This window comes from Gigantopelta aegis, chromosome 11, assembly GCF_016097555.1.
Source record: "Gigantopelta aegis isolate Gae_Host chromosome 11, Gae_host_genome, whole genome shotgun sequence".
In the NCBI taxonomy this organism is placed as follows: Eukaryota; Metazoa; Mollusca; class Gastropoda; order Neomphalida; family Peltospiridae; genus Gigantopelta; species Gigantopelta aegis.
Window position 1 is genome coordinate 32,179,162 of NC_054709.1, and position 15,288 is coordinate 32,194,449.

Here is a 15,288-nt window from a genome sequence, read left to right on the forward strand (position 1 = left end):
ATAAAGGATTGATTGTTATCATGACAGACTGGTGCTTTTCAATCATCATACTGAATGACTGGATACAAATGAAAAATGTCGAAAATGCAAGTTTATTTCATGAGCACCCATTTTTCTGACTCTAAAACAGTGTGTTACATTCACTGCATACACATAATTCTTTTTATCTATGAAGTCCACCCCAATCACAGTATAACTGTAAAGTTTTACATCTATGTAGTGTTTAGTTATGGAATAACACCCTTCCGAAATCAGGAACATTTTCAATGACAAAAAACCTAAAGTGGGTTAACTTCAAAAATCCTGAAACTGAGCTCAATTTATAGCTAATGTGATGTAGTTTAGTGTGTACCAAATTTCATTATTCATATAGAGCCCTTCTTGGGAAATTTACCTTTAAATTACATGTATGCATGACTGACTTCAGTATATGCAAAGCATTTCTGAGGATATAAACAGTTACATTGTTAATATATTTTCTCATTATAAAACAGCCGCATTTCAGTCATTTTGCTACTTATATAGACGACTTAGGATTAGTAATTGTTTACAGGATGAAATATTTTCTTCAGTAACACCAAAAACATAATATAAGTTGTAGAAGCCTCACGAGGGGTATATGGCTTTTTATGTACCCTCTGTGTGTTCTTTTACCCCAAGCCGAAGGCTCGAAGTAGAAGCCATATACCCCAAGAGATGCTTCTACCACGAATTTATCTTGCCGACATGTTAAACCATATAGCCAAATAATCAAAATAACGCCAGACAATAATTGTTAACAATTTATTAACGGAGCCGTACCATGCGGACGCGAACGAAACCACTTGCCAGTGACGAAAAATAGTTCCATCGATAAATGAGTTTTTAACTTCAAATGTTTGTAATACGAAATTGTCTGAAACAGATATTAATAAGACAAACAAAAACTTTTTTTTATCAGAAATGTATGTAGTAAAAAAATAAAAATATTAAAAATAAAAAACAACTGTTGCTAATCGCGCATTAATACAATAACACCACAACCATAATTAGGTGGCCGAGTTCAACATTGCAGCTTTTAAAAGTATTGAAATAGTGTATTTTATAGTAAAAATAAAATTAATTATGTATACTTGATTGATTATCAATGTCATTTATAATCTAATTATTGCTTTAGCATTAACTGGGGTGGCTGGAAAATGTTGGAAATTACAGACGGGGTATAAGAGAATTTGGCTCCGAGAATATTAGAAATTAGTGATTGATTGATATCATTTGGCAAGTATGGCTACATGTTAGCTGATAATTAATCAATATGCTTTTGATGTGTCATTAAACAAAACAAACTTTGTTCATCTTACAGATCTCCTAAAGAGTTTGTTAATGACGTAATAGATCTTTTGGAAGCCAGCTCTTCGTGTGTGTCTTGCATGTTTCTTGGAGAAGCAAACCTGTGGAAGTTTATCCTGACGCATGAAGATATGTGCAGACAGGTGAGTTAGACGACAACGTCCAACATTTCCGATTGAAAGAACCTGTCTTTTTAGCGGAGATTTAAAATTTAATATTAAATACATATTCTTGTTCAGAATATCGGTATAGCGATAGAAATAAGCAGAATGTTTCACTAGTCCACCGGACAATCTAGAAATCTACTTGTCCAGCAATATGTTTACTTGTCCAGCAATATGTTTACTTGTCCAAATAAATGATTAGTTTCAATCAAGTGCAAGGATAATGTTTTTGATTGCTCAAAATGAAACTGCATTGAACATTTTGTACTGGTCCACAGAACGACCATCGAGGTACATTTTACTTGTCTGAGCAGATTTACACTTATCAAGACAAACAGGGCAGAATATTTCACGAGAACCGTTGTTTTGTTCGTGTGTCAGTTAGGCAACTTTAAAATCACGAGAATTGCCAATCGGTTACGTGGTGAACAATTACATTCTAAAATTAAAAGTACTATATATCGGTAATGAAAGTGACAATCAATTTATGTTTTTGAACCACCAGTGTAGCACAGAACCGTAGTTCAAGTGTTTTAGGATTAGGTAGGCCTAACTAATCGGATACGAGAACTATATTCATATAATTGATTGTTCGGTTACCTGAGTAAAACTGACTTCCGGTTATCTAACATTTTGAAATATTGAAGAAGTGCTATTTGGTATGCTGCTATATCTGTATTTTAATTACTAAAGTTACATATATTTTCTTTTCAAGAATATTGTATACTCAAAGGGCCAGTTTCTCGTGCTCGTGCTAAGTAACACCAGGTTATCGTATAACCTTAGGTTAACCCGGGGCTACGTAACACGCCGAAAACCTTAGCCTGTAGCCATGGACTGGCAGCTTTTCACATGCTTAGGTTATAGACGTGTTATGAAAACCACGGGTTTTGCATGGGTTATCTGAAGAGTTCGCTGAGTGGATTTGAAAGTGGGGGTCACTGTCAGTGCAATTGCCCGGGGTGGTGGTGAAAATTATATTTCCCCAAAAGGCCGAAATTGTTAAGAATTTCGGGGACATGTCCCCCACCAACCCCCACCCCCACATAATTATTTTTAATGTTCAGGTGTCCAAATGCGACATTTCTAACCTTCCTAATACAAGAACCATGGAAAGGGGTGGCCCCCATGGCTCCACTATGTTGTGGGCCCTGGTTTTCTTCGCTTGGAAGGTATATAAACCATCGTATCCACTACATGCATGTTACATCTTCACAATGGCTGAAACTAGAGGTCAAAAAAAAGAAAACTTCTGTGAAGATGACAAACGTCTATTGATAGATCTGATTAATGCAAATATTAAAATAATTGAAAGTAAAAAAAGTGATATGAAAACACATTTTGTGAAACAAAATGTATGGCATGAAATAGTTAAAAAATTCAATAGTCAGTCTTCCGTAAAATGAGACCTGGGACAACTGAAAGAACTTTGGAAACGTTTGAAGTGCAAAGCCAAAAAAGATGTATCCCAGCTGAAGAAACATCAGAAAGGGACTGGCAGTGGATCACCTATGGCTGACATTGACGACATGAGCTATACAATTCAAGGCATGATTCCTAGTGAATTTGTGGAAATGGTTAATCCATTTGATGATGACAGCACCCTACATACAGAGGAGTCTGCTAATTTAGCATATGTTAAACTATTATAATAATAAGTATTAATTAATATCGTATCGTATAATTTCAGATGTCCACTTCAGGGCCATAGCTAGTGGGGGGGGGGGGGGGGGGGGGGGGAAATCCGGAAAGCATTATAGAAACTTAAAGAAAATTCTCTTCTTAACTGTTTGAAGAGTTTTAGACTATTAAATACTCAGTTGCACCCCAAACAAAAAATCCTAGCTACGGCCCTGCACGAGATCGATTAAATGTAAAGCCGTTGGTCGCGTTAGCCGATACCGTTTTAGACATTCAACATCATCATACATCTCTAATGGTTCCAAACGGTCCCTGAAAATACGTGCCCGCCGATATTGGCAAAATTGTTCCATCTCAAGTAGACAACCCAGAGAAAAACCAGCTCGATAGCAGGTTTATCGCGCAGTGCAATTGTAACCTGGTGTTAGCCTGGTGTTACTGAAACCCGGGCACGTGCAATCTAAATAACCCATGGGTTAACCTGGGGTTTCCATAACCCTCTGATAAACCTGGCACGAGAAACTGGCCCAAAGTGTTTTTAGTAGCCTGAACTGGGGCCCATTTCACTAAACATGTAGGTTTACGTCTACGACTAGCAGTTATACTGCTCGTGCGTTTACACGTGTTTGGCATCAATTTCACGCAGAAACTTACATCGTTACGGAAGCTGGAGTATTTTAAGGACAACAGAAAATGAAATACGTGTTCTTCAATCTATATTTTTTTAACTATAATAGTAATAAGAATTGTGGTTTAGTTGTAGATTTACGTTTGCTTGCAGGCTTACAGTGTTTTGTGAAATTGGACTCTGGAATTTACCTACATGTAGCAGTAATTTAGTTTATAGTAGTTCAAGGATCATGTTAAAAACCCAACCTGAGAAATATTCCACTGAGGGGAATCGATCCTGTAGCCGGAGCATCTCAGGCGAAGGTTCTATCGACTGCGCTAATTCCCACACTTTTATAGTGTTGGAATACAAAACAGGTTATGCCCCTGCGCGTGCTGTAACTTCACCGTGATGCAGGGGTGGAACATTCTCTTTGAGAATGGCCAATACAGCACAAAATTGAAATTTTGAGTCAAAGTCAGTATCTATCTGTGATATTTGTATTTTTGCACAGTTCTTTACACTGTTTTTATTTGGATCTTGAATTCTTGTATTGATGTTGATCATCACATTATTTGTTTGCATTACCATAGTTTGACGCCCAATGGCCGATGTGTTTTTTGTGCCGGGGTGTCATTAAACATTCATTCATTCATTCATTCAAAACGGGTTATGATACGGAGTGATGGAATTCAAAACAGTGAGCCTGCCTTTAAAAGTTTAAAACACCAATTAATGAATGATTCCACTGAGTGGATTCGATCCTATTACCCAAGCATGTTGGGTGAAAATTTTACTGACTGAGCTAGATCCTGTGTGTTTAGTGTTGGAATGTAAAACATCTTATAATACTGAGTGTTGGAATTCAAAACAGAGAGCTTGTATTTAAAAGTTTTTTTCGGCAGGATTTAGTTAACTCAGTCAGTTGAGTGTTCGCTTGAGGTGCCACTGCCAGTGTCGCAGGATTGAAGCATTTAGGTGAATCCATACAACTAATGGGCTTTTTTTTCTCTCCTATCAATTGTTAAACAAAACAAAACTTTTTTCCTTCTGTTGTTTTTTTAAGATGATTGAATCAAAAAGTGATCAAGACTCGGATCAAACAGAAGAGGAACAAGATGTTGACAATATCGAGTCAGATGTAAAGTTATACACCTTGCCGGTTGCCGAGGAGGAGTCTGTCTGGTTGTCGAGAGCCGTGGAATTGTGGGAAACGGGAATGACCGAGTCTCTTGACGGTGGTCTGGATCAGGAATCTCTCCTCAACTCCATGTTAGTGTGTTCGGCAATCTTCAAGTTGTGTAGAAAGGTAAACAAATTCTGTAAATCATAAAATAATTGCTATGTTAAAATGTTGCAAAACCCAAATATGTTTCATATTAACGACATAAGTGTGAAGTTGTTGGATCAGCTGAAATAATACTCATAAGCATATGAAACTGGGCAACTGCCTCCCTAGTGCTGGAGCAAGTCCTCAAATTTGTGCAAAAACAATAGAGATATTTGGACAAAATGTGCTAACCTGAGACCTTTTTACCATGTATTTCCATTCATTCTACCTGTAAAATTAGTTGTAATTCGATGTAAAAATTCATATTGATTTGTTTGCTGTTTGGCAGTCATGCTAATATGAGAAGAATTTTGTTTGGTTTAATTCGACCAAAAAAAAGCCCATCTCTCGCTTGCTTGCTTGCTCTCTCTCTCTCTCCCCCTCTCTCCCTCCCTCCCCTCCTTCCTCTGTCCCTCCCTCTCTCTCTCTCTCTTTCTCTCTCTCTCTCTGTCTCTCTCTCTCTCTCTCTCTCTCTCTCTCTCTCTCTCTCTCTCTCTCTCTCTCTCTCTCTCTCTCTCTCTCTCTCTCTCTCTCTCTCTCTCTCTCTCTCTCTCTCCCCCTCCCTCCCCTCCTTCCTCTGTCCCTCCCTCTCTCTCTCTCTTTCTCTTTCTCTCTCTCTCTCTCTCTCTCTCTCTCTCTCTCTCTCTCTCTCTCTCTCTCTCTCTCTCTCTCTCTCTCTCTCTCTCTCTCTGTTTATGCCTGTTTGTCTCTCTGTTAATGTTGTTTAAAATTACTCACTAAACTTGTCTGGTATTTACGGTCATCGTTCCCAGTCACTATCTTTATCCAAATATTTCGTATTTTCATTTGTTGGTAAAACGGAAATATATACTATCAAATTAGCTGTCTCAATCAGCTATCACTTTCCTCAAAATTACTGCAATCAGCGGCCATTGTTGCCAAGCAAAAATACTTGTCGAAAGCCATTTTTTCAACTATTTCTCCCCCCTCCCCCCCCCCCCCCAAAAAAAAAGAAGAAGTAAAGCAACGATTTTAGTCTCAATCAAAGCTATTTTCTCATCAGTCACATATGCAAAACGATGGGAAATATGAATTAGTGAATGAACTGAATGTGGTAAACAGTGTTTTGGCATGCATGACGTCGGACAAGATATCTTGCCTGCAGTATTCAAAAGGTCAAACAAATTCCTCTCCTTTTGCAGTACTTTGTTAATAAAGTTTTATAATATTGGGATTTATTACTGATTTCAGCCAGTGGAAGAAATCCGTGTGTTGATTCTTGCACTGAGGGTGTGCTCAGTGGTCGAAGGAATCCACGAGAGTCTTCTAAAAGTGTCGGACAAACTCGCCAGCGCGTTGCTTGATGAAGGTTTCTTTGATCTGGCCAGCCGCCTCATTTTACGAGACAGTAACACCCTCTCAGAGGAACAGACTGCGGCAGTGTCGATTCTTACAGCACAACTTCAGCTTTGTGTTGGTCAGGTAACATACAGACGTCAAAAAACTACTTTACAAGGCTTGAAATTGTATTAGTGAAAAAAAGCGCGGTATTGTGGGATATGAAAGTATCATGCAGTTCACATCTAAACATCACATCCAACCAGTGTACTACAATCGGTCAAAGGCCGTAGTATGTGCTTTCCTGTCTGTAGTAAAGTGCATATAAAAGATTCCGTGCTACATTAGGACCACCCGCCTGCTACCGATTTGATCAGGCTGCTGGTGCTCCCTTGCACCTGCCAGTACAGGCGGTCCCTCCTCTCCCCTCCCCCCACCTTTCCTGTCTTGTGCCCACGACAGGCGTGCGCTACAACAGCTTGTTCTGAATGTGTACGTAAAACCCTATGACCTGACCTGACATTAGGAAAAATGTAGCATGTTGCTTCTGATGACTACATGTCAGAATTACAAAATGTTTGACATCCAGTAGCTGATGATTTATTAATGAATGTGCTCTAGTGGTGTCATTAAACAAAACGCACTTTCTAAACATCACAATGCAGTTCTTGATACATGCATTTAGTGTTTGTAAGGTGGTTTCTTCATTGGTTCTTTTCAATAAGCAACAATATTTGTCAAATTATGAAAATTTTCTGTATGTAAAGTTTCTTTTGGACGTCAGTATATGTATGTTAAATATTACAGCACAACTACAGCTTTGTGTTGGTCAGGTAACCTATATTTGTCAATTCTTACCACACAACTTAGCCTTTGCAAGAACCTATAAGTTTGTTTTTGATTTATTAATCATCGTCTATTGGATGTCAAACATATGGTAATTTTGACACAGTCCTAGAGAGAAACTCGCTACATTTTTTCCATTAGTAGCAAGGGATCTTTTATATGCACCATCCCACAGACAGGACAGCACATACCACAGCTTTTGATATATCAGTCGTGGTGCACTGGCTAGAGCGAGAAATAGCCCAATGGACCCACTGACGGGGTCGATCCCAAACCGACCACACATCAAGCGAGCGCTATACCACTGGGCTACGTCCCGTCAAAGTAACCTATATACTGCAGGGCTCAAAATGTTGGCCTGTGAAAAGCAGTCCATTTGTTAGACTTGACAGGTGAAATAGAAATTCACCTGCGAAAAATCTCCCAAAAGTCACAGGTCTTTTTTTTTCTTCTAAAGCAGCGTTCTCATTATGCAATTAGTCGTACGGACTTGTCGCATGCAATTTGTCATAGTGACTCGAATCATGTGTTGGGGAACATTTGATGACGTCGGACAAAGCTCGTCAGTTTAAAAGTATTTTGCAGGAAATGTAAGTGCCTACAAATTTGCACTGAAATAAAGAAACCATGAATGTAGACAATTTACTGATGGTATTATGTAACAAAACAATTATTGACCACATCTGGACAATAGGTTTTATGGACCCATGAAATCCGGACATTTTGACATATTTATAAGCAAAAATTAAAAAACATGGAAGTGACAAAACTAAACGGTTGTACCTTAATGTGATGTGATTGGCTGAGAGCTTACGATTTGTCGTGAGAAATAGAACATGTTCTAATCGGTACGATTCCGACACGATTTGTCGTGTAAGACTAAAGTCATTCCAATTCAGGTGTTCTCACAGTACGATTCGATCACATGCGACAAGTCGGTACGACTAATTGCGTGATGAGAACACCAATTAAGAGCGACATGTTTGTACGATTATCTCATCTGCTATTTAACTGTTAATTCTGTTATATTTTAATTCCATACTGTCTAAACTCCATCTCAGAGGTCATATTTCACACACTAGACCAAACCCTCGACTCGCCCCGTGCTATCCTTTATTTTATATTATATTTCCCATTTCAAGCCTTGTACTGTCATTTTTTAAAAGAAATACAGCTTTGTATCCAGGATTTTTCGGTAGGATTTCTTTAAGGCCATTGAATGTTGGCAGTGCACTATTAACTTAATTTATCAAAACGGATAATCACAAAATATTTACAAATTTGGAATTTTTAATAGCCAGTTGTTTTTGGGATGGGGCCTGTTTTTGGTACCGCAGAATGCCTGAATAAATATCTGGCCTGGTGCTTATAAAACTTTTAGAGTCTAGACTTGAGACTCTAATAGAGTCTGAGACACTAATGTCATGGCAACGCCATACAAATTGTACGCGTGTGACATCATTTGAGATTGAGTCTGGACTTTTAAAGTTTTATAAGCACGGGCCGTGGTTGGTTAGGTAACATATATACTGTCAATTCTTACATCACAACTTGCATTTCTAAATGTTGGACTATTAATTGTAGCAGAAATAATGCACATTATTTAATACTTGATATGATTATCATTGTTGTTATAATTAGTAAGAAGGCTTCAGGGGACAATAGTCTGGAACTCATTGAGCTACCTTCTATAAATGAAAAAATCTTTATTATTATTATTTTTGGTTATTTTTTATTTTCTAGGTAGCTGCCAGTTTCTCTACTGTTGAGAATGACCCTATCTCTGACAGCAATAAGGGCTGGTCTGCGTTTCTCCTGGATGGCAAGCGCAAACGCCTCTTGTCCAGAATCTTCTACCATCATACACGGCCACCCTCTGACTTGTCTCCCCTTGACCTGGCACACGAGGCCGTCAGGACGCATACAGGGGTGGTGCAGTTCTTACTAGGGAGGGATTTTGTCAAGGGCAACAACTCTGCAAAAGGTTTACATTTATTAGTTTCCTGGTCCAGCCGGAGTGGACTATAAATTTCATCTCTGTTTTGTTGTCTGTCTGTCCCACATACAGTTTTCTGGATGAGTTTGTTTTTTTCACAAGTCCTCGAAACACTGTTCAGACATTTTGTGTATAGCTTTATAGCCTGCTGTTACAGATTAAGTTTGACTTTCATGGCAGTGTACCCATTTTTCTCAGAGTTATGGCCCCCTAAATTTAGGAAATAACAACATTTGTTGTTTCTGGTAGGGGACATGTATTGCTTTGGCAGTAAACTCGAAGTTCCTGGGTTTTTTGTGATTAATTTTTAGTATTTCAATTGTCAGCCCATTGCAAATTAAGAGTTGAATTTGTGAAATACTGCTCAACTTTTGCTAAAGATATTTGAAAAAACAAACCATGTCAACTAAAACAACTGCATTTATTGTGTTCCATGGATCCATGGTTTAATTGTAGCCATGTGTTACTGTGGTGATGTATAGAACTTCCAAAACTCAGTGTCGTTGATGGCATGTTACACAAATTTAAGTTGTGCACAAATTGTTTATCATGACCTTAAATTTTTATATCCCTAGCAAAAGTTGAGTAGTATATATATATATATATATATATATATTGCTAAGAAGCTATTTCCAAAATCATATTCTCTTTGTAGATCTAACATTTTATTAGTTGTTTGGATAACTGAATCATGAATGTGTAGAAATATGTTCTGACCACATTGCTAATAACTGAATGTCCAGCTGAAATCCTGCATTTTAAATGACCATATGCATTTGACACTCTTTTCGTAAACCCAGTGCAACACACAAACATGTATATTACTGTAAATCATGAAATGTTAGAGAGCGTAAAATGTTAGCGAATTTAGTGAGGTCATACAAGACGCAAATATTTCATGACGCTAAATTTAAAGAGACTTACAACAGTCTGTTCCGGACAACTTTTGTGTGCTTGTTTTGATGGTGATTAACTGAACAGACAACAGTGCTTACATGTTATTGATCAAGAGTTTTATTTCAGGTAATCCTTATAACTTGAATTTATTTGTTTTTGTAAGTTTCTGATATGATGTCCTTGTATAAAATTGTATGTCACTTAGGTGGATTTCGTTACATTTTAAGATCACTAATAGTTTATGATTTACAGTGATCTATATTTTTTATGCTGCTGAATGGATTTTGTGCTGATTTCTTTCTCTAGAACTTCATTCCTTTGAGAAGTGGAGTGTCCTGGCCGAACTTTTGGAGTCACTACTTCATCTGGGACAGTTGTACCGGCATGTTGGAGAGGCAAGGGATGCACGTTGCTACCTACGAGAAGGCATCAAAATCTCACAGGCGATGTGCATACCTCGATGGTAGGTAGATATTAAATATATCTCACAGACCATGTGTCTACCTCGATGGTAGGTAGATATGAAATGTATCTCACAGTCATGTGTATACCTCGAAGGTAGGTAGCTATGACATATATCTCAGTCATGTATAACTCGATTGTAGGTAGATATTAAATTAATCTCATAGGCCATGTGTATACATCGATGGTATGTACCATATTTATTTAATGGTTTTAATATAGAAAAACAAAAATACACCTCAAAGTGTCTTTGCAAACAAATTCTTGTTTCCCGAAAGAAAATATTCTTGTACTTTGTTTATTTTCAGGTATTCCCGCTTCTTACTGGAGATATCTCGAGTTCATTCAGTGTCGGGTGGGACAGATGAAGCAGTTCGTCTGCTAACTGAAGTTGCGTCAATACTCAGCCCAGAGACGGGTCACAGCATGGGTCGAAAACCAGTCATTAAATCCATGTCACACATTCGTGCTGGTACCCATGTTATTAAGGATGTTCAGCAACTGAAGAGCAAACGGGAGATACTCGGAAGTGTGGGAGAATTCGAGAGTGTTCGCGATGCAGGGGTGATTCCAGAGATAGAAGACGACGCGGTTTTCAGTCTGATGTCGCCAAGCGTGTGTGGTGCTTTACAGATTGGTGATCACGTGTCGGGGTGTAAATGTTCGCTCTGCGGCGATCGTATCGCTCAGAGTTTGTCATTGTTGCACAGTTTAGCTCTGGCAGAAGTTTTCTTCTTCAATGGACTGACGGAGAAATCAAGTTTAGAACTGAGAACAATTGACGACAAAGTCGATCGTCGAAGACGTCTCATTGAAAATGGGAATGAAATGGTGCTGTCGAAACTGACTAAAGCGATCGAAAGTGTTTCTGCTTTGAAGAAGTTTGCTACACAAAACCAGAACAAGAAGCTGTATCATCTGTTGCAGCGGCAGCTGAAAGGAGATCGGAAAACGATTTCACTTCAAGTTGAAGTGTATTGCTTGCTAGCTGAGATCGATCTCCATGACAACAAGCCCGATCTTGTTATGGTTCATACAGACCGGGCTACTGATCTTCTTGGTGAAAACTGCTGTGTCGACTCTTTCCACAACGCTCAGATACACTTTCTCGCCATTCAAGCCGAAATGCAGAAGGTCGGGACATACCATGTCACTCCACAGGTTGACCCGACCTTCACCGTGACCCAAGAACACCAGCACGACTCTGTGTCCGAGATAACCGATAAAATGGTTCGGTGTCGGCTCTTTGAAGATAGCTACGTCAAAACTGAATCGGATGTCGACATGGATGTTGGCAATGTGAGCAGTGTGTTGAGTTCTTTGCAAGAAAGTCTTAGTGTTAAAAATGCTTTGACAGAGAAAGAGACGTCATCGTCATCGCCTTCTGGAAACAGATCGTCGGTAGACAACTGTGACAACAAGTCTGGTGTGAAGAGGGAATCGATGGATGAAGTGGTGGTAAAATTTGTGAAAAATAATGTTCAAAGCGGAAAATCCAAAAAAGATCTTGAAAACAGTCGTACAACAATGTTGATAGATAACTGTGACATACCTGTTTTGATGAAGGATTCGGTCGATAAACTGGTTGAAAAATCATTCTTGAAAAATAGCAGAAGTGCAAAGCATCAAAAGGATCTCGAAAACGTGTTCGATACACCTGTCGGTACAAAGAGTATTTCTTCCAAAAGACTAAACACGAAAAGCAAGACTACTTCATCTTCTAGATGTGACAACGACGTCGTATGCCCAATGACGAAAACAAGAAAAAACTCAAAAAAGGAAGCCAAAAAAGATAATATCAAGGCCTGTCCCACTGGTCACTTTTCCCCCTATAACCCCATCAGGAGGAAGTCGGATCGGGACAAACGTCTTCCAACTAAGAGTTGTGGCGATTTTCAACCTCAGGGTGACGACGACAATTCTCTGAGTAGCACGCCACGATCTGTGAATGGTGACGGAAGCTGTTCATCGTATTCTGCTCTCCAGGAATCGTCCGTTAATCAAACACCTGTGTCGTCAGATCCTTCAAAACATGTCACAGTTCGCAGTCGGACATCAACAGAACTTAAGAATCTTGAAGACATCAATGACGATGATTTTAAGACAGAGACAAAGCCTAAAGGGAGAGGGACTAAACGGGCACAGTCAGTAAATAAAAAATTATCGAAGGCGACAAAGGAACAAAATGTGGAGACGAAAAAGGGACAAAATGTGGAGACGACAAAGGGACAAAATGTGGAGACGACAAAGGGACAAAATGTGGAGACGACAAAGGAACAAAATGTGAAGACGGTTGAAACAGTTACAGAGGAAGCTGTGAAAGGAAAAGTTGACGAATCTCGTGTTTTAATACCAAAGAACGATCCGAATCCAGTTTCAGATTGTAAACGTTCATCGAAGCTAAGATTAAGACGACCAACAAAACGGGTAGACGCGGCCTCTGGGAGTAGCAACACTGAATCAAGAAGTGTGAAGGCTTCTGGGAGTAGCAACACTGAATCAAGAAGTGTGAAGGCTTCTGGGAGTAGCAACACTGAATCAAGAAGTGTGAAGACTGGTGTAAAGGTTGATGACAAATCATCAGTGCTCGATCGGAAAACAGGTGTTCCGACACATATTTCTTCTAACAGCATAGATATTAATTCATCTGAACCTATAAAAACTGAGAAATTAACGAAATTGGGTGTTAAAAAAATTAATGCTAAACCTGAAACCAAAACAAAACTACCACGCTCGAATGTTACAAATGTTGCGAAAACAGAATCAAAATCAATTTTTTCTGATGTCGATTCGGCATCGATTTACAACTTTGATGAGATTGATTCGCCAGCTTCCAGAGGGAAAGTCAAGTCGGGTGTTCAGAGAGGTCGGAAAAGACCACTCAAACCCAAAACGAGAGGGAGAGCGAATAAGATGGGGGACGAGAAGGAAAACGTACGATGGGACAATGTTGGAACGGTCGGAGATTTTGATGAGAGGATTCCAAATGATGAGGATGTCTGTTGTATTGAAAGACCAGGTTTACCAGATGATAGTTCTAAAGACTGCGAGGTCAATGTTGAAAATGTACACCAGTCTTTTGAAATACCATTACATTCAGAATCTATATCATCGAAAGTATTCAGCAGCCTTGGAGATCGTGACCTTCAGAAACGTGACAGTTGTGACCTTCAGAAACTTGACAGTTGTGACCTTCAGGAACTTGACAGTTGTGACCTTCAGGAACTTGACAGTTGTGACCTTCAGAAACTTGTCAGTTGTGATATTCATAAACTCTGTGATTGTGACCTACATAAACTTGGTCCGTGTGACATCCATAGAATTGACGATAGTAACGTCACGAAAAACGCACTCTTGCTGCACAGTCACCGAAAGCAATCCCTGTCTTTGAAGCAACTGGATGCTCCAGAATATCTATTCGATTCACCAGAACTTCTCAGGGCCGATCGTAAACCACAGACCAAAGCCAAGGCCAAGGAACAGACGACTGTCAAAGGTAGAAAACAGTCTGCTGCTCCCATGAAAAGAACAACAAAAGCGAAGAGTGTTGAAATAACCCAGACAGAGAATGTTGATGGTTAGTGTATTAAAATTGAGGGCTGTACTGGTTATGTCCAACATTGTGCTTTGAGAAAAAAACATGTTTTTAAAGTTTAAAATCTTCTCACTATAATCAAGCCTTGTGGTTTTAAACTGAGACTTATTGTTATTATAAAAATCAGAAAAGAAATCCATTGTATTTAATTTATTCCAGTTATATCTTCTTCCATCTCCCTTTACCTTTTTCCATCTCCTATAACATGTGTTCAAAGAAGGGTGTTACTGCAGTAGTGGATTACATATCCTCTCGCTCTGGTTAATAGTTCTATAGTTTAAGCAGGATGTAGCCCAGTGGTAAAGCGCTCACTTGATGCGCAATCGGTTTGGGATCGATCCCCATTGAGCTATTTCTTGTTCCAGTGCTAATGGAAAAATGTAGCGGGTTTCCTCTGATGACTATGAGTTAGAGTTACCAAATGTTTGACATCCATTAGCCGATGATTAATTAATCAATGTGCTCTAGTGGTGTCGTTAAACAAAACAAACTTTCGTACAACATTAGGCAATCCATTTTTTTATTCTGGGGTGTCATTAAATCAGTGTTCTCGCTGCTCCATTTAAGCTGGGCGGCCTGCCCCACTATTGCATTTTGCCGCCCTCCTTTCACATTCTCCGCCCTTCTTTATTTTTCTGCGCCCCTCTTTATTTTACAGCACTATATTGTACAGCACCTATCTCCGCTATTTCCAAATGCACTTTTTTCCACACATAAAAAAACCAAGTCTGCATACTGGACATCAAAGGAAACAAGCCACGTTGTGTACGAAAAAGCAATTGACGAAACAGTTACATTTACTGTAAAGTAATTTAACAGTATTTTTAACAGCCTCTAATTTGTCCCATACCTGTATCCAGTTCTATGTTTAATACACACAATAAAAGTTATATTTTATTTGAGCAATGAAAACATTTTTATTTTTTACGCATTCGGCAATCTCGGATTGAAAAACCTCCCTCATTTGGCGCTAAATTTGTCACGTGGTCAGAACGGTCATTCTTTCTTTTGTTTCCACTAACTATTGTCTGATATTTTGTCCTCAATTGCAGATATAATTGGTTGTAACTGATGATTTTTACTTTGTCATTTCTGTTTATTCAGCAGTTCTTTATAAAA

General features: G+C 38.9%; 1 protein-coding gene across 1 annotated transcript in view; it reads left to right on the forward strand.

Annotated features, from left to right (window-relative positions):
• LOC121384969 overlaps window positions 1-15,288 on the forward strand; it is a 59,344-nt gene that overhangs the window by 22,471 nt on the left and 21,585 nt on the right. Inside the window, exons 9-14 of the mRNA XM_041515476.1 lie at window positions 1,343-1,472; window positions 4,811-5,053; window positions 6,287-6,517; window positions 8,963-9,203; window positions 10,419-10,575; window positions 10,883-14,151. Of these exons, the coding sequence (XP_041371410.1) occupies window positions 1,343-1,472; window positions 4,811-5,053; window positions 6,287-6,517; window positions 8,963-9,203; window positions 10,419-10,575; window positions 10,883-14,151 (4,271 nt within the window). The remainder of the gene's footprint in view (window positions 1-1,342; window positions 1,473-4,810; window positions 5,054-6,286; window positions 6,518-8,962; window positions 9,204-10,418; window positions 10,576-10,882; window positions 14,152-15,288) is intronic.